The following is a 27,262-nucleotide window of genomic DNA, read 5'->3' on the forward strand; positions in this document are numbered from 1 at the left end:
ATGAATGTATGTTATGTCAAAATATAGGATTTTGATGATTAGTAACATTTTTTCAGAAGATGTTATTGAAAATACAATCTGTAATTTTCTTTTTGAAAATTAGAATGTCTTTGTCTGTCAGTGTCAATCCTGAAAAGCATCTCCTTTACATATGTTTTTAGGACAGTTACCAATCCATTTGTATATAGTGATGTAACTCATTTTACACAGCAAACGCATTTATTGTGGAAATTACTCCTTGATATTCCAGAAATTTCTACAGAGTTTTAAGTATTAATAACTTGTTGGGGGGAATTCCTGTGTTAGTGAAAAAAGCTCTCACTGGCTTCTTCAGTTAAAGCAAGAGCACAGTTAGACTCTTTCCAAACTGAAGGCAAAATTCTCCCTCTTGTGGTTAAATGGAAGGCTTTACAGAATGTGATTTTCATTCACAAACTGTTCCTCAGAATGTAAAGGATGGAAAGCATTATTTGATATTTATTTTACATGTACAGTTTGAAATTTGCAGAATTTTGTCTACTTACAGGCATTGGAGGCTGAATAAAGAACTAGCATAAGCATTAAGCATTTGTCTGTTTGGAAACATTTGAAAGGAAAGCTTAATAGATCTTTTATTTGAGGATGTGAGATTCTGCATAGTGAGATGCTCTTTTAAGTTAGTTTGGCTTAGAGACCAATTTGTAATAATTGACTTCTGTTAGTTATTTTAATGGATGGCATATATAAATTTAATTAATTTTGACCCACTAGCCCACACTAATAATTCAGTCCAAAATACGTAGTCTTATTGAATCTCCCTTAGATTGCTGTTCCTCAAATTCACTAATAGTATAGTGATAGTACAATACACCATTCATGTGAAGGAATAATTTGTATTTTCTATTTCCTTCTTTAGTGGCATGGCAAAATTAAAAATGAAGAGCCTAACACATTACTCAAGACAGCTGCTATAACATACAGAACTAAGCCTGTGCTGAGCATGATATCCAGCAAACCAGATCAGCTTATTTGAAATACTGCTTTAAAAGAAGAAATGATTATTTGGAAAGTACCTATTTTTAGGTGCTCTTTAGGAAGAAGGAAAGGGGGAAATCTTCAGCTTGCTTACTGGGAGTTTTGGGGCTTCAATCTAATTAGTCTGGACTCCTTAACTGCTGGAAGGAGAATCTTGATTATAACTGATCGAAGGCTATCTTGAACAGGCTGTTTGTTCTTTTCCTTTGTTCACAATTGTACAGTTTTGCACCTTGGATCTACTTTTGGGAAGTTACCAGTTTGCTTTATCACAGTGCTGCTTAGTTTTGTGAAGGGAACAAAATGTACTAAACAGGAGACAAAAGAGTTGGAATGCAGTGAGAAAAATCGGAGTATTAACAGGATTGTTCCACTGTCTTAATAATTGCAGTTAAAATGCACAGTGGATCCCAGTAAGGCTTTTCTCAGAAATAGACCTACCAGCTTCATTGGGTATAAAATGTCACAGATTTAAAATACTTTGAAGGGACGTAGGAGCAGGAATGGTAGGGGAAGAAAGCAATTTTCTTTTGGTATCATCATTCTTGGGTGACCATTACCTCAGAAGTTTCCATTCATACTATTCCAAGAGGTGCAGCTATCAAGGGACACTCTTCTACTAAGGCATTATTAACACACCTGTGCTTTACCAGTAAACTGACTACTTTCCACCCACTGGGGAAGCTCTGTTTTAGTTTAATATACTCAGAGACTGCCTGTTAAAATATCTCTGTTCTCTTCAGTTTCTTTTCTGAAATGTTTTGAAAAAGCCACAAGAATATTGATAAAATAGACACCACGGCTTAGGCAGATAACTCACTTTGTCCCTTTGTATCAAAGGGACACCAGGCAAAGGATAAAAGGCGTTGCACTACTGTTAATGAATTTTACTTTCAGTTGCACTGAGGGATGCGCGATGTCCTGTCCTCCCTGTTCATGTGCAGTCATTGAAGCAGGGAGGACTGCAGAGTCATGTGCTATTAAGGGACAAAGCTTTGTGCCCATCGCCTTTGGATTACATCTGTAACAATCATCTACTCCTTTTCCATCAGTATCATTGACCTTGCACAACTGAGACAGCTTCTATATTATTTAAGGCTTTAAGTTATGGTGATAAAACTATGAAATATACTTAAGACACATGGAGCATGGTTACCACCAACTCTCAAGGGCAAAGAGCCCCAGCATAGAAGCCATTTTGTGGCACTGGCAACCATTGCGTTCTGTCCTAATGTCACTGTGGGGCTGCTGGTGGCTTCACTGTGTGCGAATGTGAAGTGAGTTAGTGTCTTCAGCTCTTCATGTCCACTTCTCTATGTGTGGACATGATGATCAATTAAAAAATGTTTACGTTTTTTTTTTTTAAATAAGAGTCTGGAAAGTAAAGCTTGTTCACGTATGCCTTTTACTTGCAGTACTTTCAGAGTAATTCAAGTATTTTTAGTACTTTTGAGTTTTCTGTATCTGTGGTATATATATTTCACCTGCACACTGCAGAAGCTGTGTTTGCTGCATTCATGAACTGAACTTGATTTCTCATATGCATCTTGCTACTCTGTCCAGCCTGGCAGATTGATGTGTCATCTTCACTCCTTATAGGATTCGATTATATTCCACTTGAGAAACATTATATCTCCTGAAAAGGCACTAACTTGAGTTTATATAACCCTAAAATCCTTCTAGATGAAAATTAATTTTTTCCTACAAGTGATACTGCTCGCAAATAAGAGGAATGGAAAGCAGTACTGATACCTTCCTTCTTGTGCATATAGTACAATCAGCTCTTTAGCAAAAGATCATAATGCAATACTGCAATTTTGATTTTGCCAGCTGCTCATAGATTGGCACAGCAGTCCCTTAACAGACGCCTGGGGTCAGAAATATTTCTGAACATCTTACCTGAACTGTTCCACTTTATAATTAATTCATTCCTTTAATTACCATGAACTATTAATACTCTATTCATTTTCCCCCTTTCTATTTGATAGTTAGAAAGTTCATAACAACTTTTTCAAATCCTTGAATCACCCACAATGCCCCGTTTCAGTATCTGGACAATTCTTTGTAACTGTTACTGTATTCTATGCTTTGCTCTGTTTCTTGAGAACAAAAAAAATATCTGCTTCTTCAGTGCCTTTTCAAAGTCAGAAGACCAATATTAATCTTGCTAATCCACTGGTAGTCTCATTAGGTCATATAAGTAGGAAATAAAAAAATTCTGTTTCTGAATGTGTTTGTGGCATTTAAATAGCAATAAGAGATGCTTATTCATTACCTGAACACATTTGCTGCCCTTCCCCCTCCTCAGCCACTGACTTGCAAGATGTCAGCTAATTTATTAAGAAATTCTTGTATTACAATTATACAACATACTAATAGAAAAATTAACACTTAAGAAAAGAGATTAATTGTGTTTCTGTCAAGTTTATTAAAAAGGTAATTGCTACGAGCTGTCAAACAAATAATTTTCCTTTCAACAGACAGAAAAACTTCTGCTGTAGAGGGACTGGTAGAATAGAAATGGGACACTTCTGGTAACAAACACGAAGACAGAGATGGTAGATCACCAAAAATTTCATTTGAGAAATTGCATACTACAGAATCTGGATCTTCTCTTTGCCATGGATTCTTTATTACCTGATTTTTATAGGCAGCATCTGGGTGAGAACTATCCTCCTAATGAGAATTAGCTATATATGTCATATTTTATTTGTGTCTAATAGAAGACTAGACACAAAGAAAAACACAAATCTATGGGGCTGGATGATGTGAGTTCCAGGGTCCTAAAGAGACTGGCTGATGTGATTGTCAAGCCACTTTCTATCTTATTTGAAAAGTCATGACAAAGTCCCTGGTGACTGGAAAAAGGAAAACATCACTCCTATTTTAAAGAAAGAGAGAAAGGAAGACATGGAGAACTACAGGCCGAAGAGCCTCATGTCTGTACCTGGAAAAATCATTCAACAGACCGTTCTGGAAGCTATGTTAAGGCATGTGACAAATGACAGGAGGTGATCTGAGACTATCAGCACAGCTTTTCCAGGGGCAGATCATGCCTAACCCATCTATTGGCCTTTTACAATGGAATGACAGCATCTGTGGACAAAAAAGGGTAACTGATATAGTCTACCTGAACTTGTGCAAGGCCTTTGACATAGTCCCACACCACGTCCTTATCTCTGGATTGGAGATAAATGGATTTGAAGGGTGAACTATTTGACAGATAAAGCATTACTTGAATGGTCATAGCCAGAGAGTTGTGGGTAACAACTCTACATCAAGGTAGAGGCTGTCCTGAGTTGTCTCTCTCAGAGGTCTGCTTTGGGACCAGGACTCTCTAACGTCTTTACAAATGATATGGGCAGTGAGATTGATTGCACTCTCAGCAAGTTTGCTGGCGCCAATAAGCCGAGTGGTACAGTTGATACTATGGATGGAAGGGATGACTTCTAGTGGGACCTGGACAGGCTTCAGAAATGAGCCCATTGGAACCTAATGAGATCCAAGGAGGCCAAGTACAAGGTGTTGTACTTGGGCCAAGGCAGTCCCAGGTGTGTATGCAGGCTGGGAAGAGAACTCCTTGAGAGCAGTCCTGTGAAGAAGAACATAGAGTTCTGGTGGACCATAAGCTTGACATGAGCCAACAGTGTGTGGAAGGCCAATAGTATCTTGGGCTGCATCAAAAAAGGGGTGGCCAGCAGCACAAGGAAGTTGATTGTCCCCCCCTACTCTGCCCTTACAAGGTCCTATGGGTAGTACTATGTCCATGTCTGAGGTCCCCAAGCAAGAATGATGCAGAACTGTTTAAGTGGGGTGAGAGGAGGTCCACAAAGATGATCAGAGGTCTTGAGCACCTCTCTTATGAAGAAAGGTCAAGGAAGCTGGAGTTGTTCCATTTGCAAAAGAGAAGGCCTCAGGGTGACCTCATTGCAGCTTTCTAGTACTTGAAAGGAGCTGTCATGGTTTTCCATAAGTATTCCATATCATGGCATTCTGCAATGAACTAATGGAAATGGGACAGCTGCTAAGGGAGAAGTATAGTTCCCCAAATGCTCTGGTCTTTCCTACTTTGTTTCCAGGAGGTAAATACAAAGTGACAGTCATGTAAGGATATCCCTTTTTGCTCCCCACCCCCGAATATGCAGCACAGATAGGCGTCACTCGTTTTCCCATTTGTTTCATTTATTACTCTTGATTCCTTTTATGTCATATGGTCTCACATTCCTTTACTATTTTTAATATAATAGTGTTCTCTTTATCTCTGTCGAGCAGCATCTCGCCCTTCTCACTTCTCTTCTGGCTTCCTTTGGGGAGGACTTGTGGGTGGAGAGGGCTAGTAGAGCTAAGTTTCTGTTGCACGGCATGGAAAAAGAATTCAACCTGTGACTGTTATTGGTACCCAGTGTGGGACATGATAGCAGTGAAGATAATAGATTTGACCAGAGCATACTGTGATTTTGGACAAAAATCTTCACACTATGCCAACTTGCTGCTGATAGCTAAAAATAGCAAAAATTGGATTTTTCTCCCATTCAACACAATCTTTTAAGGAATTGCACACACCATGCTTCACACTGTGTTACTTAAAACCTATTGGAGCTTTTCTTAAGAAAACCACTCTATTTTCTGGGGCTATATATATATATATGACAGCTTAAGAGAACTGATGGTTACACACATCTGGTGTTTGTGTGGTATGTAGCACAGTTAAGCATTAAAAATTACACTCCCAGGAGTGTCAATATTTTTACTTACTCCACTACCTTCTCAGGGACTTTGCCAATGGAACAAGAGATATTTAAACATGTTTTCAATTTTTAGTCCTCTCACATTTTTCCTTTTCTCCCCCTTGAAATTTTCACACAGTTCTAGACTGTCCAAACTAGCATAATGATATTGTCATGTTTCCTGAATGTGTTCCTCTGTATCAGTATTGGTCATGGATCTTCCCCAAAGCTGAATAACACTGAATGGCAGTGGATGTGGAGGAATTTGGGAGAAAAATTAGAGAAGTGGGCACCCTGAAAATTGAGGCAAGTATTTAAGAGAGGACTATTGTAGCTCTGGCAGATCTAGGGAGGCACAAATTATGTGGGGCCTGGCTTATGCCTACCGAGCCCTACTGAACACTTAACAAGGGAAAGAGAGTGTCTCTGAACTTGCAATGGAGAAAAAAACCTGCACTGGTGTTGCCTCTATAGGAGAAAGAAAGTTGCAGTGAAGGTCATCTTGTCTATAATGAAAAGAGGAAAAAGAAAGAGGAGACAGAAGTAGAGGAAGAGGAAGGGGATGAAGCAATGGAAAAAAAAATTGAAAAAAACACTGACAAAACATGATCTGAAACACACAAAGATGAGGAAGAGATGGCAATGATCCAAACTCTAAGCCTGAATGTCATGGTTTGGACTTGTTCAGCCTGGTTTTGTGACAAGGGTGAGAAGGGACCCATGGATCCATGCTCTGTAGAAATGTGGGGGGAAAGGAAAAGGTAGGGAGATGGGCCTTGATGAGAAAGAACAGCAGCAGTGAGCTAAAGGGAGAAAAAATTCATTTACTAAATATAGTAACAGAATGTGAAATAATACAGTATAATACAATATGATTGAAATTGAAGCTAATAAATAAAATGCCGAAGAGAGTTTCCAAAACTGAAGTCTTAATTCTAATGCTGTTGGTGAGAGCCAGGGAGCAAAGAGAGAAGTTTCATGACTTCTAGTCCATTTTATCATTCTGTCTGAATGGAAAACAGAAATGGAAGAATGAAGTCTTCTGGGAGTTATGGTTCATTCTTCTCTTCTGAGACCAAGCAACTGGAAATGTTGACAATCCATGGAACTTCAGGAGTAACTGTTTAACTCCCACCTCACTGCATGTTGTTATAACGTGGAATACTGGTGAAAAAACATAAAATCATGTTACTGACTGAGACTTAAGACATGTAACAAGATTTTAGCCGATATCCAAATGAAAGTGTTGTCACCTGGTAGCTCCAGTGCTGAGACAATGGAGCCTATAGTGAAAGTCTGGAGGGCAGTGAAGCCTGCCAGCTGGGATCTCTTGCTGAGGACCCAGTCATTAACAGAACAATTGGCAAAAAGGGTGATCAGGCTTGCACCCTCTGGAAGTGAATCCTTACAGCCATGAAGGAGAGAGATCCTTTCAAAGAAAAATGTGATGCCTAATCTAATTAAATGGATCACTGCTGAAAAACGTGTCTGGAGATACCAGAGATATTCAAATTATTGGCTGTGGTGAAGATGCTGTATGATAATGTATTTGATCCTCATACAATCCGTGATTCCAAAAGAGCTAGATGTTCACCAGTTCTGTGGCAGAAAGTCACATCCTTTACAGAGGACCCTTCCATTGTGGGACTGCTGCAACTAGAATAATAGCAGATGCCAGTTGCTACTGCAACAGTACACAGGCATCGGTATTATACTAACCAGGACTCACTGATTCTCATTCATAAGCTGATCTGTCAACTTGAGAGCCAAGTAATGATCAGCAAGACTTGCTTATCCTTCAACAGCTCCATATGACCAGTATGAAAAGTAGGTGGAGAGTGGAGGCTGACAGTGGACTATCATGGCCTGAATGAAGTTACACTGCTGTTAAATGCTGCTGGGTGAACTTCACTGTGAACTGGAACCAAAGGTAGCCTGGTGACATGCCACAGCTGATATTGCCAATGCATTCTTCTCCATCCCTTTGGCAGCAAAGTGCAGGCCACACTTTGCCTTCAATGGAAGGGACATTCAGTATACCTGGAACTGTTTACCCCATGGGTGGAAACGTAGAGCCCAACCATCTTCAATAGGCTAATCCAGATTGCAGTGGAGCAGGGTGAAGCTTCTGAGCACCTGCAATACACTGATGACATCATCACGTGGGGCAATATTGCAGAGGGAGTTTTTGAAAAAGGGAGAAAATCATAGAATCACCAAGGTTGGAAAAGACCTCCAAGATCATCCAGTTCAACCATCCACCTACCACCAATATTTCCCCATTAAAACATGTCCCTTAGTACAACATCTAAATGTTTCTTGTACACCTCCAGGGATGGTGACTCCACCACCTCCCTGGGCAGCCTGTCCCAGCACCAAACCACACTTTCTGAGGAGAGATTTGTCCTAATACCCAGGCTGAACCTCCCCTGGCACAACTTGAGTTCTATCTCTAGTTCTGTCACTAGTTTCACAGGAGAAGAGACTGACCCCCACTCCTCACAGCCTCCTTTCAGGTTGTTGTAGAGCGTTATAAGGTCTCCCCTGATCCTCCTCCAGATTAAACAATCCTATTTTCCTCAGCCATTCTTCATAAGACCAGTTTTGTTGCCTTTCTCTGGACATGCTCCAGGGCCTCTTATGTCTTTCATGTAGTGAGGGACCCAAAACAAGTGAGGGACCAGGAGAAGGGAGATAATTAAAAAGTGGAAATTTGGGAAATGTTTAGAATTCTTTATTGAGCCTTCTAGCATTTGGAATTCTTCACTTAAAGTAATAAGACTTAAGTCAATTGGCAACAATTTTACATTTCATTCTTTAATCACCTTCTGAGTTATAGATGAGAAGGTGTAAAAGCTATAGCATTCTACTCCTTAAGAACATTTATTTCCTTATTTTTGTTACAATAGTGAACTAGATATTGGTAATTTGAGAGAACTGTATACAAGCTGATGTCTGCCAATTTTCAATTATTTCTCAATGTAGGTATTATTAGCTATGAAAGAGAGGAAAAAATAACAGTGTCAAGGAAGAAGCTATGATGTGGCTGGCAACTGTATGAAAGCCCTTTAGCTAGACTTTTCCTTCCAGCACACAGTGACATTTAAAGGGAAAGGCCTGCCAACAGTGCTAGGAACTGGACAAGTGGTATTGATCTCTGTACAGGGAAAACTCACATCTTGATAACAAAAGAGTAGTGCTGGTGCAAAAGGAGATAAGCAGCCCAGCCTTTTGCTAATTATACTTAATGATTAATGTGTTGTGGAGATGAAGTGATATGGTGAAAGGAACAGATTGTGTCATCTTCTGCTGATCTTCATTTGATTTCTTCTGGCCTTATTAGAAGCTGTGATAAGTTAGGAAGTACTGCAGAAGATGGCATTAGAATTTTTAGAGCAGAAAAAAAAGGCTGAGTGATAAGGTATGATTGTTGCTGTTGAACAGAGAAAATCACACCACCGACCTATATATGCAGTTTCTTATGTTGTATGGGTAAAGAATATCTGGAAGCATAAACCCTTGTACTCTGCTAGGGCAAGTCTACAATTGTACGTCAAACTCTTAAGGATGTATTATCCCTTTGGCATCTGGTATGATTATAAGCACTAGAGATCAGAAGAGCCTTGGGATTGTTTCTAGTATTTAATGCGACTCTGTTCACTTCCAGATCACCGAATATCTGCATGTAATACCCAAAGTGCATGCCTCTTTTGTTCAGTTGAGGTTCCTGTGAGATCCTTTATTCCTATTGTGTTTTGGTTCTGTCTAATACCCTGTCAGACAAAATGATTATTATTTGTGTAATTTTTCCCATTCTTTTCTTAAATAAGATTCATAGGCAGTGCAACATTTGATTTGGTTTGATCTTGAGGTTCTGGAACAAGAAAGAGAAGATAAGGGAGAATTCATTTCACTCTTTGTTTCGTTTTTTTTTTAAAAAAACTTGTTTACAACTGTTATGTTTTGTAAAGTAGATAACACTGAAGGAAAAAAAAGAGATAAAACCAACACAGACAATTTTGTGTTGGAGACATAGAAAACATGGAAGCTGAGATGCAGGAGATTGGACAATTGATTTCCAACTTTGGCTTCAGTTATTAAAGCTTTTATTCTTATTCTGTTCTACTGAAAACATATAGATAAGATTTAGATAGACTAATAGATTTTAACATCAATTAATGTATCTTTGTGATCATCTCTCTTAAGACTTGTGTTTTATAGCCACAAAACTGCATTCCATGCTTCAGTGTTTGTGGCTAAATTAGAATATCTATTGAACGAAAATTTAAGAATTAATTTGAAATACAGTAATTTTGAAATGCCCAAGTATAAAGGAGAATCCATCATACATAATAAAATTCTGTAAACTACATTTACAGAATCCTCTCAAACCTACTTAAACAATATAAAACTCAGGGATGGGTCAAGGGAGGGAAAGTTCAAATAAAATAGATATAAAAGTTTAGTGACAGTCCATAGTATAAAAGTTGTTAACTATAGTTGTTTTGTAGTCTTTATTTACATCACTTCAGGCTTTCCATTTTGAGTAGGGGATGTGCCATCTTAATTAGAGGAAGAAGTTTTCATACAGGCTAAGTCAGCTGTATGTTTTGTTTGTTCTCATCAAATCGTTCAGTTATTTGCAAATAAATTACAAAGCCATGATGTGTTTTCAATGGAAATTATATTCTTAATTGGTTTGAGAAGAAGCCCCCGTAATCATCAAATATAAAATACTGTCAATTACTCACTCATGGCAGTGAGATATGTCAGGAAAAATAGCTACTTTTATATATTGTGTTTTCCTACATTAACAAAGTAAACTCGTGCAGACTTGTCTGTAGAATGGATGCTACTTCATTCCCAAATGCAATTATAATCCTGAATGCAGTTTTGTTGCCGAATACAGCTGTCTTCCTAAAAAATGCCACACCTGTCATACTAAGAGCATGCTTGTACTTAGTCATGTCTGCCTGAATTATTTGCGTGTTTTTATAGCTTGTAGGAAAACAGCACCAACATGGCAGTTTACACTGCCATGCAATCTGCACAAGCTAGATTGTAGAAGAGCTCACTCACTAACAGAATCATTACCCAGCTCAAAAATGCAGGGGCAAAGATTACTCTTAATTATGCCTCTGTACCTCCAGCAAATATAATAGTTTGCTAAGGATTTCATTTGGAGCCACTAGAATTGCTGTCACAGGAATTTGGTATCTTGCTAATTGTAGAATCCTTATAAGTGAGTACTCCAGAGAAATAACCCTGCATGATTACTAGGCTGTAGGCTGGCTCAGCAGGACTATCAGGCATAATATTGTAAAGCAAGCTTTGTGAAGAAATCCTGCCTGTGAGAAGAGTATTGTCTTACTTCTGCTGGCTATCTAATCAATACTGACAGTATATACAGCAAGATTTAGTTTAGAAATCAATTATTTATTATAAAATATGGATCTTTGGCAGTAACATTTTGCTCTTCTTTAAACACAATGTAACATCATCTGTGTTAATAGAGAAGATGTGAAAAGTTCCAGCATGGACAGTCATTGAAATCAGTTCTTCTATTGTCCACAGAACCCATTATTTATTATTATTAATCCCCAGACTTCTTATTATCATAATTGCCACAGCTTAGCTCACCACAATGTGAATGTCTTCCTTTCCACTTGATTTTAAATAATTGCCAACATGAGAAATGAAAATTATGGCCCTGATTGTATGTCCACTGTGTTGTTTGCACCTCAAACAAGCTCTGTGCTCACAGCCTCCTATAATAGCTGTGGCAGTGCTTTTTTCTGTGCATTGATCTGTGTTCCATTGCAATATTAATAAATTTTTTAAAATTATTATTTGCTGTACAAGTGTGATAGTCTTTACATCATGATTTCTGCATATATATGTAGTTCTTCTGCAATCAATCTAACTATATATACTGTCTGTGGAAAATATATCCTCAATATCATCAAATAAATGATAAAATAACCTTCATTCCCAGGGTTGTTTGCATTTTCAGTAACAATTAACAGTACAAGTAAGGCATTATATGAATGCTCTAGGCACAAGTTGTTGCTGCTGTAGTATATCTTTTGAAACAGGTTTTAACACACAATTAAAGTATGCTTGCTGAACTCCCTTCTCAGCTCAAAGATCAGAAAGTTTATCATTAGAAATCTTCAGTGCTTTCCTCCATAGCTTCTGAAACTTCATTCTTAATGCGAAGTTATGCAACTCTGAGACTAAATATCCTCAAGGTACTTCTACTTTTCTATAAAAAAGAATCTGGCCAGTTTTTGATAATCTGACTCAATAAACATAAAAATATAAAAGGATCACAAGTGTGTAATAAAAATATAGTAGTGAATTATTAACTAATGTGATTATAGTCAGTCAAGTTTTACAGTCACAATGCTCATTTTGCCCTGGTTATTGAATTGTATGCCTACAGACGGTATTGTAAAACTTCTAAACAATTAAAAGGTATTTCCCAAACAGTCTTATGTAATATTTTTTACCAGAAGCTAAACTGACCTCAGAGTAACACCTTTCTCAGCACTTTCCCCGCCTCCTTTAACAAAAGCTGCTCTGAGTTCCTAGTGAAGAGTGGGTACTGCCTGCCTGCAGAAGGAACTTAGTTAAAAAAAAAAAAAGTAACTACACCTGGTAACACAGGCAAACCTGCTAGGAATAAGCCTGACATGCATGTCTGTGTATGCCTTTGAACAGCCTGTGACCTCAGCAGCTCCCTTCCTTCTTCCTTTAGTTTTAAAACTGAAACATCACAGATTTGATGAAAGTGAACTTATTATTTAAGTGACAAATAGATTGCAACGTAATTTCGTTAAACAGAAGTCTAATTCCTCAACAACATCAAGGAATCAGAAAATACTCATTACCTTTCCTAGAAAAATCCAGTAAACCACTGCAAAGAACCAGAAGCAAATGCTGTTACAGTGATTCTTCAGAAATGCAACTGGCAATTAACAGTTAAGAAATATCTAGAATAAGAAAATATTTACTGAATAGAGTTAAGCTTCTACAAAAGTATTAATTTTCTTCTTAGACTATTTTTTAGCATTTTGTTTTGTGGTTCTTTTTTCAGGAGTTGCTGCTTTGGATTCCAGCGTTTCAGGGAAGATTGGTTTGCGAGCTGTCATATATTACTTCTGCACTACAGTCATTGCTGTAATACTAGGTACTCTGTGATGCTTATATGTTAAAATACTCAGCATTGCCTAATTAAAAGTATACAGTACTGTGACAGTACTAGTTTACCAAGACAGCCTGGTGAGAAGAGACAGGAATTATGCAGACATTATTATACACACTTGTAGCCAGATGCAAGGAAAATTTAGTCCTGCTATTCATGGTGGAACTGTGTTCGTATCGAACAGGTATATCGCAGGCAGTTTTGCTTTAAATTACAGGCAAGATTAGGAGCTGTCTAGTTAGGTAAACAGTGACCAGCAGTGGAAATAGGAGTGAACATCTTGCCCTTTTTAAGGCCTTTCTTAACTAAAAAGTAAATTTCCTCAATAGCAGTGATAGATTCTCAGACGCAAGAAAGTATTATCTGTATCTGTATTTTCTGCCTGAAAAAGTGAGAGAAAATACTGCTGTCCTTGTCACTCCGTTCCCTTCTTAAAATGTTGTTACCTTCTCTGCCAGTGCCAGTCTCCACTTCGACAACTCTGAAGTCCAGATCTCTCGCAGAAAGTTCATTCCCTACAAGAAGCCTTGAAATCATATACATTTACATAACTAGACATCTTCAGGCTGTGTTTTTAAATAGGAAATAGAATTAAACTCTCTGCTGTCAGCTGCCATGTCACTTATGGCTTATCATTGTGTTCTGATGAACCTGAGTGAATACTGTGCACAGATATCACCCTATCACCCACTGAAAATAAACTGTTGTATAGTTATTTGAAGGACTATATGTGCGTTGTATGTTGTCTGTTTGTAAAGCAAAGCAATATTTAACAATAGAAAAAAAATCACATACAGACATATCAGACTTGAATCGTTCCTCGATGTCACATTACAGAGAATAATATGTCACTGGGGAGGATAGTATCTCATCTGTCTGGAAATTCCAAATGAATACACAGTGAGGAAGGTTTAATAAATACTGACATGTTGTACATGGATCTAACTTTGGAATTGTCCCAGCCCTGGGAGAGGAATTAAACTAGACAACCTCCAGAGTTAAATATTACTTGTTTTACTGTACAAAGTTACACAAATGCAATTCTGCTTTTATTCATGGCTGTCATTAGAAAGTTTTATTTGTATCTTGCTGAAGGACATCTAGATGCCTTGTCCTTGCTGCAGTGAGATTTAGTAGTCTGATTTACTTTTGGTTTGTTTGCTTTGTTAAAAACAAACAAACAAACAAAAAAAGTGTATATCTGGAAAATACTAGTATTTCATGTAACATTAAAAATGCCTAAAATGAAGCCCTAATGTCAATTAAAAATTAGTTCTTGATTTCTATAGTCACAATATTAGACCTAACATTTCCTGCCCAGAAATTTTTATTTTATTCTGTTTCAAAGTGAAACATAAGTTCTTTATGTTACATTATAGATATATATACATTATATATTACTAGCTATAGACTAGTTTTACTGAAACAAATAGAATTTAATGAATTTAATTCATGAAGAATTTGCTATACAGGATGCTTTACATTAGCAAGAGGCACCAGTGCCTCTGTTTGCAGTGTGAGCTCTTCTGGTTCTCCTTCTGTAGGGATTGTCTTAGTTGTGACCATTAAACCTGGAGTACCTCAAACAGCAGATGAAATAGACAGAGTGGGCAGCACCCTGGAAGTCAGTACTGTTGATGCCATGCTGGATCTGATCAGGTGAGTTTTTTGTTGTTGTTGTTGTTTCCATGTTTTGGGGTATAAAATAATGATAAAGTTGTTTACTATGATAATAATTAAAAATATATAAATAATAAATAAATAATGATAATAACAAATAATTAAAAAGTCATAATGCATAATACAATAAACATGCTTTCCAATGATGTTGGAATGAATAAGGAGAGAATAACTTGTTTGCTAGCAGGTTTGACATTTTAGAGCAACTTTCAAGTGGTTTGTTAAAATATGTCGCATCAACATTTTCTAAGGGAACCTTATCACAAGTCTTTTCTCTGTAGTATCCTGGTATGTATTAGATATGTAAAATGGTTAGAATAAAGCATCCCCTAGAAAACTCTGGAAAAGATTTAAGCAGATTTTCAGGATTGATTGGAACTGCACAAATTCTAATTTGTTTAAGGAATTTGGTAAAATCAACAAAAACAGTAGTAGTGGCTAAGTACTTACTGTTTCCTCACAAATGTTTCTGAGGATTATTTTTTTTTCCAACTCCACTGGTCTCTACTCTATAACACTATTCCTACCCTCTAGCATTTTTTAGTAATCTATCACATAAGATTAACTGCATTCTATCTAAAAGTGATCTTCTTAGCATTCTTAATTTCATGAAATTAAGACATTCGTAGATACAACTCTAGATTCACAGTTGTTTGACATTTGTTATATGTACATATATACCCATATATAGGTGTATATATGTACATGTCTTGAAAGAATTGTATTTAACAGCAAATGTTTGTGGCCCTCTGATGCATCTGTCTCAGCCCCGATCAAGGTATGCCTCTTTGGCATGAGCAGATCTCAACCCCATAGTCACACATGTGACAATCCACAGTTGTCCCAGCTTCTGTCTCATCCTGCAGTTCCTTGGAAGGTTCATTTAATTCCTCGTGGTCATTTGCAGCAGGAATAAATTGAGGCACTGTGTGATCAACTGCTTAAGAAAACCAAATGCAGTCTGTTACCAGTAACTTCCACATTAATATGTCCATGCACATTAAAAGAGCTGATGAAAATCATTGCATAAAAATATCTGTCTATAGCAAGAAGCAGAGTGAACCATAATTTAGACTACTTTGGGTTTTTACTACAGTTCATGGTAAACAAATGTAAGACTGTAAATTAGGAGTTACAGTTGAGATCTAAAATTCTGTTTAAAGGGAATTACAATTATTTTTTCTACATATTAATCAGATTTAAGATCCAAATCCAAACTGTCACGTAAAGACTGGTGAAAATCCCAAGCTTGTAAAAACTACTCTTGCTTTCAATTAAATTTTGCTTTAAAAACTTGAAAAATAAGGTCAAAGAGTTTGTACAAGATCTTAAAAAGACGTAAAAATTTCTCCTGCGTTATAGAAACTTATTTTCTTTGTACAAGGTTGGTTATTCGATAAACACCCGTTTTCTGCAATTGTTTTAATGTTGAAATTTGGCACTGGAATTCAACTGGATTGCATTGCTTCTGACCTTATTTCCTAACTTTTCAGTGAAAAATTGATGTTGGAATAACAAATGGAAATCTTTCATCATCAAGATTAATTTATGATTTCAAAACTACAGTAGAACACTAAATATGTGGTACTCCCATATTCTTTTTCTCCAGCATACATTTTACAAGTCACCTGAAAGACTTCAAACTGTCTCCTGTATTCCTTGTGCAATTGGAGGAGGTGACACAGCAGAAAAAAAAAAAAAAAGAAAAAAAAAGCTCAAAGAATCTGAAGTACAGAAACAGACTGATCATTAGAAGTCCCAAATCTTTGATTTTTCAGGATTGAATCTGTCAGTGCAAACTCCATTTTTCTCTGTATAAAGAAGCACAATCTGATCTATAAAGCATCAGATTTTATCATTTTATTTAGATAAACAATGTTTGAAGTCTAATGTTAAAATACCTCTACTTTTAAAAATAGGAATATGTTCCCAGAAAATCTTGTCCAGGCCTGTTTTCAACAGGTAAGTTTAAATACCCTTTTTTTGTTACTATAATTTTCACTGCTGACTGCAAATTTTTCTTTTATGTCCACCAAAATTATATAATACAAGAATTCTTAGAAGGCCAGTATTAACTTAGTCTCCCATTGAAATACTTTTTTTAAGGCATCTTGGTTTTGTTTCCATTATGATAAATACTCTGTTGTCAGCTCTGGATCAGCCTTTGCAAAAATATCCTTTTTAGGACTTGAATGCAGAATTCAGCCATTGTGTGAATATATTCTTCCATTCTGAGACAGGCAGAATTACAAGAACCACGTCATGAGAATTTACTTCCTAGTTCTTAAAAATTGTCTGTTATTGATGTAATCTGTGTAACTAAGCCCTCACACCACTTTATCTCACATCTACTGTCCATTTCTAGAATTGATTATTGATGTTGAGGGAAAAGAGACATCTCTTCTGGAAGCAGTGAGATTTGGAGGATGGAAAAGGAAACCTTTGTCTGTATAAACTTACTTCAGATTCAATCATCTTTATCCATAAATATATCCAACTGTATTTTGTGATTATCTCTGTGTTTCCTTTTTGTTTTCTCCAGTGGCTTCCTACCAGTTACTCTGAAGTTTGCATGTGAGGTAGTTTGCCTTTCCCATCAGAAAATGGGAATCAGAAACTGTCCTTCTGCTCACAACACTGAGTCTCTTCCAGTTTACAAAACTTCTCCATGCAGATTATTTCATTTGTTAACAAATTTAAGGGCAAATCTTGTGTCTTGTTGAGCTATAAAACCCTGTACTAAACCTTTTAGAAAAAAACAAAAGTAGTTCATCTTTTTACAGGCCACATAATAGCAATATTGGTGTAAGCATCCTTTATAGACAGTGAGACTGTCACACCTGCTCCATTGGTGTAGAAGATGAAAGCAGTGTGGGTTGAATAAGGTGCATCAGCACAACAGACCATTTCTAGAGCGGTTGTCAGTGATTCTTTCCACACTAATTGTCTCAGCAAAAAATCCCTTTGTCTTTGACTGGAGCTATGTCTCATCCCCTGCAAGACTGCAGCAGATCCACCAGATGCCTAGGAATCTGGAGAGCAGGATTTATAGCAGATTACTGTGAATCACTTTTTTCATAAACAGAATCCAAAGAAAAAAGAAAATGGTGGCTCACATTAATTGGGAAATAATGTGTGTGTATGTCAGGTTGCTTCATTTTCCCCCTATTTTTAGTGGGCAACTATGCCTTTGTTTGTTCTTCAGTTTCCTCATATTTCTAAATCACATCTTTTGTTTTTGAAACAACTTTTTCAGTATAAAACCAAACGTGAAAAAGTGGAAGCTACAACCGGTGTGGATAAAAACAGCTCCACATTTACAGAAGAACTTGTTACAACTGCTACGACAGCAGAAGTTTTGGAGGTGCGACCTTTATTGTTATATTTCATAGTAATATGGGAAGTGAGAAGGAAGAATATAGATTAAATTTGATGTAGTTGTTATCATAGAACCATAGGATGGCTTGGGTTGGAAGGGGTATTAAAGACTATTCAGTTCCAACCCACCTATCATGAGCAGAGTTGCCTTTCACTAGATCAGGCTGCCCTGGACTCATCCAGCCCGGCCTTTCACATTTCCAGGGATGGGGCATCCACAGCTTCTCTGGGCAGCCTGTGCCAGTGCTTCACCATTCTGTGAGTGAAGAATATCTTCCTAATATCTAATCTTAATCTCCATTCTTTTAGGTTTAAAATGTTACTTCTTGTCCTATCATTATCAGACCATGTAAAAGACAATCTCCGTCTTTTTTAGAAGCTCAGTTTAAGCACTGATATTGAAGCTAGTGATTGAGATAAGTAAGGACATGGCTGACATGCAGTTAACATGGTAGAAGGAAGGGATGCCATTCAGAGGGACCTCAACAGGCTAGAAAAGTGGGCCCGGGTGAACCTGATGAGGTTCAACACAGCAAAGTGCAAAGTTTTGCAGTTGGGCCGGAGGAATCCCAGGCATCCATACAGACTGGAAGGAGCAGTCCTTGAGAGCAGCCCTGTGGAGAAGAACCTGGGGGTCCTGCTGGATGAAAAACTCAACATGAGCTAGCAATGTGCTCTTGCAGCTTGGAAGGCAAATGGTATCCTGGGCTCCATCAAAAGAGGGTGGCCAGTAGGGACAGGGAAGTGATTGTCCCCCTCTACTCTGCTCTTGTGAGGCCCCATCTGGAGTACTGTGTCCAGGTCTGGAGCCCCCAGTACAAAAAAAGACAGGGAGCTGTTGGAGAGGGTCCAGAGGAGGGTCATGAAGATGATCAGGGGACTGGAGCACCTCCCCTACGAAGACAGGCTGAGGGAGCTGGGCTTGTTCAGCCTAGAGAAAAGAAGGCTGCAGGGTGACCTCATTGCAGCCTTTCAGTACATAAAGGGAGCCTACAAACAGGAGGGAAATCAACTCTTTGAAAGAATAGATAACTGCAGGACAAGGAGAAATGGTTTTAAGTTGAGGGAGGAAAGATTTAGGTTGGATGTCAGGGGAAAATTCTTTACAGAGAGAGTGGTGAGGTGCTGGAACAGGCTGCCCAGAGAAGTTGTGGATGCCCCGTCCCTGGGGGTGTTCAAGGGCAGATTGGATGGGGCCCTGGGCAGCCTGGTCTAGTATTAAATGTGGAGGTTGGTGGCCCTGCATGTGGCAGGGGGGTTGGAGATTCATGATCCTTAAGGTGCCTTCCAACCCTGGCCATTCTGTGGTTCTGTGATTCTGTGATGGTACATAGATATATTTTAGGAAAGGCATAAAATGAAGTAAGTAAATTCTAGTGGTGATTTTGAGGATCTTAAAGTATGTTTAAAAAAGCGTGAAGGCTCTGCTGATAAATGAGCAACATTAAGTTAGTATATTATATAAGAAAATAGTGGATTTATATACTCCATTAAATGTATATGCAAATTAATTGTCAATTTGCTGAGAAATTAAGGAGAACACTTATTACTGGAAGGCTGCATATTTATCAGCAGAAGGTGCTTAAGCAGCAATGAAGTAACTGAGTATCCCAGAAAGAAATGAATAGAAAATCATAATAAAAATTTTTGAAATGGAAAGCAGAGTAGAAAACATTTGTTATATAATAGCTTGCTATTCTGAAAAAAGAAAAAAAAAGGCGAAAGTAAAGAAGATGTCTAGCAAGTCTCTCATTTGAATGCTTGTGGGTTTTGAGAGTTTGTAAATCCTTTAATTACATTAGAGGACAGTAAGAAAGGAATTCAATATACCATAAACACAGAACTATGAACAATAGCAGGTCAATGTTCTTTTTACTGTACCTTTTCCAAATTTCGTCTTGAATGTATTAAAATCATGAGAATATGGTCTATTTGAAAGGACAAGAATTAAATCTTGAATGCAGTAAATAATTCTGTCTTTCATATATGAATATTACACAAACAAAGGAGTGCGCAAATGCCTACCTAGTTAGTATGGTTTTTTTTTATGTGATACGCTTCTGATTCTTCTATAAATTATGCAATTTCACTGATTTCAGCTGAAAAATAGATTTCTAACTGAAGGCAAAATTGGACAGCATCATCCCAATTCTTACACAATTGACTGTTTTAATAAATCTGGGCAAAAGACCTTGACTTCCTTAGAAGTGATCACAAGGATTCTATGTCAGTTGGGTTCTGTTTCCTATAGCAGGAAGTAAGTCTTAAATATATTGAAGGCATGACTGAATATACTTTGCTATTCTTTGTGTCAGAAGTTTGTAGAAAGTTGCTTTACTCTCATCTAAGATTTGGTTGGATTGCTGTATAGGTCTAAAATATACAACTTTTAAAGGCTCCCCCAGTGTTTGGGGTAAAGCTCTATGTCTTTTCAAAGAAGGTCTAACTGTGTTTTCATTTAAGAGCACTTTAAAGTAAACTCAGTGTTTTCAGATTGTAACTTTTCTGCCTTGAATCTGATATACAGAACAAAACTCAAGAATATAAGATCGTGGGCATGTATTCTGATGGCATCAATGTTATTGGCTTGATCGTCTTTTGTCTTGTTTTTGGAATGGTTATTGGGAAAATGGGAGACAAAGGACGAGTGCTAGTGGATTTTTTCAATGCACTGAATGAAGCGACAATGAGGATAGTTCAGATAATTATGTGGTAAGTCTAAGGATGTACTGGCATTTTCTAACAACTTCTTTAAGTGAATTCTATCTTTAAGTGAAAATATAGGAGAGAACTTATACTTCAAGTTTGCTTTTGTATATATGCTTTTCAGCAAGCAGCTTTAAAGGAAGGCTGGTAAGCAGTTTCATTCTACATATTTTGATCCTTTTCAGGAAACTAGAGACAAGGCTTCCACTTACTATATACTAAAAACAGTGCCAGTAGTACACAAGTTTTTCAGACATTCTCACTAGAAGAGCATATCAAGACTGTGCAACTGTGCTGATGATTGGAGGTCTGTAGAAGCATCAGTACCCACATGGCCTCCTCAGTCTTGAACACTACTCCCTATTGTGTTCAGAGGGTAACTGTTCTTGGAGTTAAGTTCATTTAGAAATATAAATTAATGTACAAGCCACATAACTGAGCAAAATCTGCAGTTATATGCAAGATACAGTTGGCATCATTTATCTTGTGCTTCTAGGCTTTGTGAGATAACATTCTCAAAATATTCTCACATGATGTTCCCAGACAGAAATAAAAAAAAGTGCAGCAACTTATCTGATAGTATTTCATTGGATTTCATAGCAATTAACAAAATTTGTGTCTCTACAGTAGTTGTTGAGCAAATCACAATTACAGGATGAGTATCACTGTGTTCTTTCCAGATTTTGATCCTACATGCAAGCACATTCCATTTTACTATGGTTCTCTGCTCGTACTTGCCTATTTCACTCTGAAAGTAACTTAGCAAATCTCTTCCTTTCCTGGATTTTCTCTCCATTCCAGCACACTGAAGTTTCTGCAAAACAGTAAGAATATTGAAAGCTTAGCCGCACATTTCTGTCTACCTTTAGAGAGAGGTAATTTTATCTCTGCAGCTTGCTCTGAGCTCATCCAGTTCCCAACTGAGTTAAAGCCCTGTGGAATAGGCTGCCTCACTCTGCAGCTAACAATGCTCTAGAGTTAGCACAGGATACAGATACAGGTTTCTCCCCATATGCTGACTATCCCTTGTTTTTCATGTGCCCAAGTTAGTAGCTATAGGCTTCGTATTTATGTCTCTAGAAGTATGGGAGCTGTTGCTGTAAATAAGGTAACCTTGGACACTGACAATGTGAGGAACTAGTTCTACTTTCACCCTTTCAGAGCTCAGCAGAAACTAGAAATCTACATTTGCATCCCCCATTACAGGGAGAAAGTACTACTTCATTCATGAGGTAAAGCACAGACATTTTTATAAATAAGCAATTAAAAATTCTAAATGTATAATTTTCATAAATTCACAAATTTATAGATTAATTGGAAATTGTCATCTTGTCTGTGTCACAGCCTGCTCTGTGGTGCTAAAAGGAATGACGCAGAGCTGGTGCTAGTGTAAGCCTTTTGATTTTGCCTTAAATCTGTCTGCTGCAGGCCACAGCCCATGCAGCTATTCATTACTGCTAGAAATGGCTCTGTGCACTCACTGTAGAAAGAAGCCCTCCACCAGGAAATGCACTGATTATGTGCTATCCCAACATATTAAAATCATTCCCTTATGCAAGTGATTCACACATGGCCTCTAGTGCTATAGGACAACTCCTGGAAGAGCTGGAGTCCTTTCACATCTCTGTGATTTCAGAGAGCGCTTTAGCTTCAGCCCTGAAATGTCCACTTCCAAATAAGATTATAACCACTAATTTTCTACAGTAGGACAAAACTTACTCCTTTCCCCAACTTCTGTGACACCATGCCATGCAGTTAGACTATACACAGAGTTAAATTTATTCTTTCTCAGTATTTTTTCTTCACCTCTAATGTAATTTTCCTTCATGCGAGTAAAATCAGATGTATAATACAATATCAAAAGAAATTCTTCAAACTGTTTTAAATAGTTACACTGCACAAGACATTATTATTTGATGAGCATGAAGTGTTTCTGAGAATAGATTTTTAATTGTTCTATTTTTGCTCTCTAGGTATATGCCAATTGGTATTGTGTTTTTAATTGCTGGGAAGATAATAGAAGTTGAGGACTGGGAAATCTTTCGTAAACTGGGTCTTTATATGGCTACGGTATTAAGTGGGTATGTCATACTCTAAAAATGATATTAAATATATAGAATTTAGAGAATTCAGTTGATTACAGTTTAATTATCCACAATAACCAGTGCCTTCTAGGTCAAATATAAAAATTTCCAAAAATGAGTGTTTTTTTTTAGCTATTGTTGTATTTATTATTTTATCTTTTCATGTTGATGCTGGAACAGATTATGTCACTGCATTTTTGAAAGTAGAAATGTTTCTTTTAGAAACTAGAAGTTGGGAAAGAGTAAGGGTATGAATTATGACTAAAAGGAGCTTTCTAGGCCATTGAACATACAGGAATATCAGAATGAAGTTAGAAATCAGTATGGGACCTCAGAACCCACAGTGTGTCAGTTCTGCTGCCCTATACAAACGCATTATGAATGCATTATTCAATAAATTATGCTAAGCCCAAATGGCTTTGAGCACTTCTCACCTTGACACAGAGCAGGTTGCTGATACTGACAGATCATGCTGTTAGTTTATCTTTCAACAGAAAAGTAGCTGGTGAAGCTGCAAAACCAGCAGTTGTTAACTGCATAACATAGCCAAGCATCAAAACATCTTTGCTATTCTTTCTGTAGTCCTCTGACTGTGGAGAGCAATACGAGGCAGAGGCACTGACAGAAAACCTTTTGCAGATTTGAAAATTGAGAAGGGGCAGCTTAACTGCTCTAAATGATAAAGATTGTAATACTAGATCATTATATATCTCCGAAGAAAATTACTACCAAAAAAAACCCCAAAAAACAAAAAAAAAACAACTCTTTGGAAAAATAAATGATTATTATGGTCCTGATAAATCAAATGCATTTAAATTGCTATTTTCAGTTCAGTGAAGCATAGCTTCTAGGCTGCCTTGGTTCATTGCCCTAGCATTCACTCCTATAATTCCTTCGCTATATTAGTAACTTACTCATGTTTTGTCTAGAAGCTCTATCCAAAGTTGTTCAATAGCTTCTATCTCCCTTCTTTGTATATATGCATGCTATTTTCTTCAAAAGTCATTTACAGGCTTTCTGACAACCAAAGAAAGAGAAGGGGAATATGTTGATCTTAAATGCAATAAATCCATAACAAAATCAAGAAGGATCTCTTTTCTGCATAATTTTCTGCTAGATAATAATATTTAATTCAAAGTTATTGTGTTTACATTTAAGCATAAGCCAGCATTTTGAAAAATCAGTTAATATGTACGACTTCCGAAGAAGCTTTAAAAATATCACTGAATCTCCACTTTTCCAAAATGTTACAGAGATGAATGCAATTTATGTTTGTGTTACACATAATGCTGGTTTACTTAAGTTTCCATTTAATGTTTGCTTGTTGCTGAACAATGGGTGTGTGCTTGGGGTTGTACCAGGCTGTTTAGTGGGGAAGAGATACTGCCATGATGTTGCAGGGCAGAGGGTAGCTGCAGGACAGGCTGGGCCAGGCTGCATGCAGCCTGCAGGCCCCAGGTTGGACAAACCTGCTCTCATGTCTTTGCTGCAGTTGGCCACTAAGTGTCTTCAGCTTGTCAATTTTTTATCATAGCAGCATCATAGGCAGGATGTATTAGCAGTCACAGAGGAGAAAATTCAAAGTAGGAGGCATAGTACATTCGCCAAGGTCTCTCAAGTCCCTCAAGTCTGAGGGATTAAGAAAACAAGGAAGCTACAGCTAGCAATCTCATCTGTTTTTGTCTCATCTGAAAGCAGCAAGGCAGATACATTTCTTGAGTGCTGTAAAGTATGTCAATCTGAGAAACAAAAACTTCTGTTTCTTGTTGCCAGTTGCATTTCATACATGCAAATAAATATTACTTCTGTTTTTTTTTTCATGATAATCTGTAATATTGAAACTAATATGCACAAAGATTGCTTTGGGTAATGCCAAGTTCATGCTGGCAGTAGTAAAGTCAGAATCTAAAATTTTAAAAATACGTTTGTTTGGAAATAAGATTTCTGGAAATAAATATTACTTGAAAAGTTTTTCATCAACATTTTTGTTAAGACACCCAACAGCATTCATGCCTACTTTTTCTGTATTCCAAATTCTGAAGAATTCCGTTTGTTCTCAGGCACCACTGTATGAATCAATATGTTTCATATTGTAACTTTTAAACAAAATTTTATTGATACATATGGTGTGCTCTCATTTATATTTCACTGAATAAACCCTTTTGTGAATACAGTATGCATAGTTAGATTTCAAGGTGGTGTGATTGTTCTGTTGTTGTTTGCTAGATTTTTATGGAGTTGAGGATTTCTATACTGTAGCTACAGTTTTGTTAATTGCCTGATGTTGGCAGAACAGATAGTACCATGATATATTTCTGTCTTTATCAAATACTCTAAAATCATAAAGTGTTATTACAACATAATATTGTTCACAGGAACATCTTGTGAGGACAAAATAAAAAACCAAAGGTCATACATGCCACAATTCTGGGCTTTGTATTTCCATGCTATGATAACTTATCATCAAGAAGAGCTGATGTTGTCATAATTTGTAACCTTGGAACACAGAAAATATTGCACAACGTTTTATGTATATTTCATTTCAAATATACTCTTAGCAGGGTGTTTACCTCTAATGTTAATACTCACACACTCGATATCCAAGCAAATAAACCTGAGTAATGTATAAAGCCAAGAGGAAAGTTTGATCTTTCACATGTCAACTGAATTAATTCATAAAGAAAAGTAATTGTTTCAAAAGACAGTATTTCAGCACCTTGCAACATGAAAGATGGTAGAACGATATGTATTTCATTTGTAGTGTCTAAATATCACAGAATAACAGAATGGTTGAGATTGGAAGGAAACTTTGAGATCATCTAGTCAAACCTCCCTTCTCAAGTGGAGTCCCCTAGAGCTTGTTATCCAGGATTGTGTCCAGACAGCTTTTGAATAATATCTTCAGGGAAGCAGACTACATAACTTCTCTGGGCATTCCCTTCCAGTGCTTGGTTACATGCACAGTAGCTTTTCTTCATGTTCAGATGAACTTCCTGTGTTTCAGTTTGTTCCCATTGCCTCTTGTTTGCTTGGCACCACTCTGAAGACTCTAGCCCCATTCTCTTAATACCTCTCCTTCAGATACTTACGCACTTTGATCAAGTACCTTCTGAGCCTTTGCTTCTCCAAGCTGTAGTGGCCCAGATTCCTCTATCTTTCCTCGCATGCTCCAGTCCCGTTAATGACTTTCACAGACCTTTATTGGACTCACTCCAGAAGCTGCGTGTTTCTCTTTTACTAGGGAGTCCAGCACTAGATACAGTACTCTAGGTGAGACTTCACCAGAGCTGATGGAGGAGGTGGTTTACCTCACTTGATCTGCTGGCAGTATTCTTTCTAATGTAACCTAGTATACTATTGGCTTTCCTGAGCACTAGGGCACATTACTAGCTCATGGTCAACTTGATGTCAAGCAGAATTCAAAGGTCCTTCTCTGCAGGGCTACTTTCCAGTAGTCCAGCTCCCAGTTTGTACTTGTGCATGGGACTATTCTTCCCCAGATGTAGAACCCTGTACTTGCCTGTATAGAATTTCAAGAGACTCCTCTCCACCCATCTCTCTAACCTGATGAGATCCTTGTGAGTGGCAGCACAGTATTCTAGGCTATCAGCCCTCTTGCCAGCTTTGCATCATCAGCATACTTGTTGAGTATGCACTCTATTCTTTCATCTAAGTCTCTGATGAACAAGACAAACAATACTGGACCCAGTTCTCTATGCTGAACAATTCCAGCTTTGTCAGCCTGGCTGAAAAAAGATGCTTCAGCACTCATAATCTTCGTGGCCCTCTAGTGGACCCACTCCAACAGCTCCACGGTTTTCCTGTGCGGGGGGTCCCAGACCTGGATTCAGTACTTCAGATGAGGCCTCGCAGGAACAGAGTATATGGGGGCAGTCCCCTCCCATGCTTGCTGGCATGCTTGTTACAGCCCAGTATACAGTTGGCCTTCCAGACTGCAAGTGCACACTGCTAGCTCATGTCTAGCTTTTCATACACAAGGATCCACAAGTCCTTTTCCATAGGATTGTGCTCAGTAAGTTCTTCTCCTAGTCTACACACATATCTGGGAATGCCCCAACCCAAGTGCATTATTTTGTTGAACCTTTTTAGGTTCTCATGGACTCCCTTCTCAAGATTCTTCAGATCACCTCAGATGGCATCCCTTCTTTCTACTGTATCAGCTGCACAACTCAGCTTAGTGTCATCTGCAAACTTGCTTGAATGACCTCGATTCCACTATCTACGTCACTGGTACAGATGGTAAAGAGGACTGGTCCCAAAACAGACCCCTAGAGAGTGCCACTGATGACTAGCTTCTACCTGAACGTAGAGCCATTGAACACAACCTTCTGGGTGTGACAATCCAACCAATTTTCATCCATCAAATAGTCCATGCTTCAAATCCATCTCTTTCCAATTTAGAGATAAGATTGTGGTGCAAAAGCCTTGCGGAAGTCTGGATAGAT

General features: G+C 37.7%; 1 protein-coding gene across 3 annotated transcripts in view; it reads left to right on the forward strand.

Moving 5' to 3' along the window:
* The window catches only part of SLC1A1 (solute carrier family 1 member 1), a 53,460-nt gene that overhangs the window by 17,945 nt on the left and 8,253 nt on the right, over positions 1-27,262 (forward strand). For all 3 annotated transcript variants that reach the window (XM_085212786.1, XM_010725627.4, XM_085212784.1), the window contains exons 3-8: positions 12,841-12,933; positions 14,493-14,607; positions 16,548-16,590; positions 17,885-17,992; positions 20,534-20,718; positions 22,686-22,793. In XM_085212786.1, coding sequence (XP_085068912.1) covers positions 12,841-12,933; positions 14,493-14,607; positions 16,548-16,590; positions 17,885-17,992; positions 20,534-20,718; positions 22,686-22,793 — 652 coding nt within the window. The remainder of the gene's footprint in view (positions 1-12,840; positions 12,934-14,492; positions 14,608-16,547; positions 16,591-17,884; positions 17,993-20,533; positions 20,719-22,685; positions 22,794-27,262) is intronic.

The sequence above is a fragment of the Meleagris gallopavo genome, chromosome Z (assembly GCF_905368555.1).
Source record: "Meleagris gallopavo chromosome Z, MGAL_WU_HG_1.1, whole genome shotgun sequence".
NCBI classification, from domain to species: domain Eukaryota; kingdom Metazoa; phylum Chordata; class Aves; order Galliformes; family Phasianidae; genus Meleagris; species Meleagris gallopavo.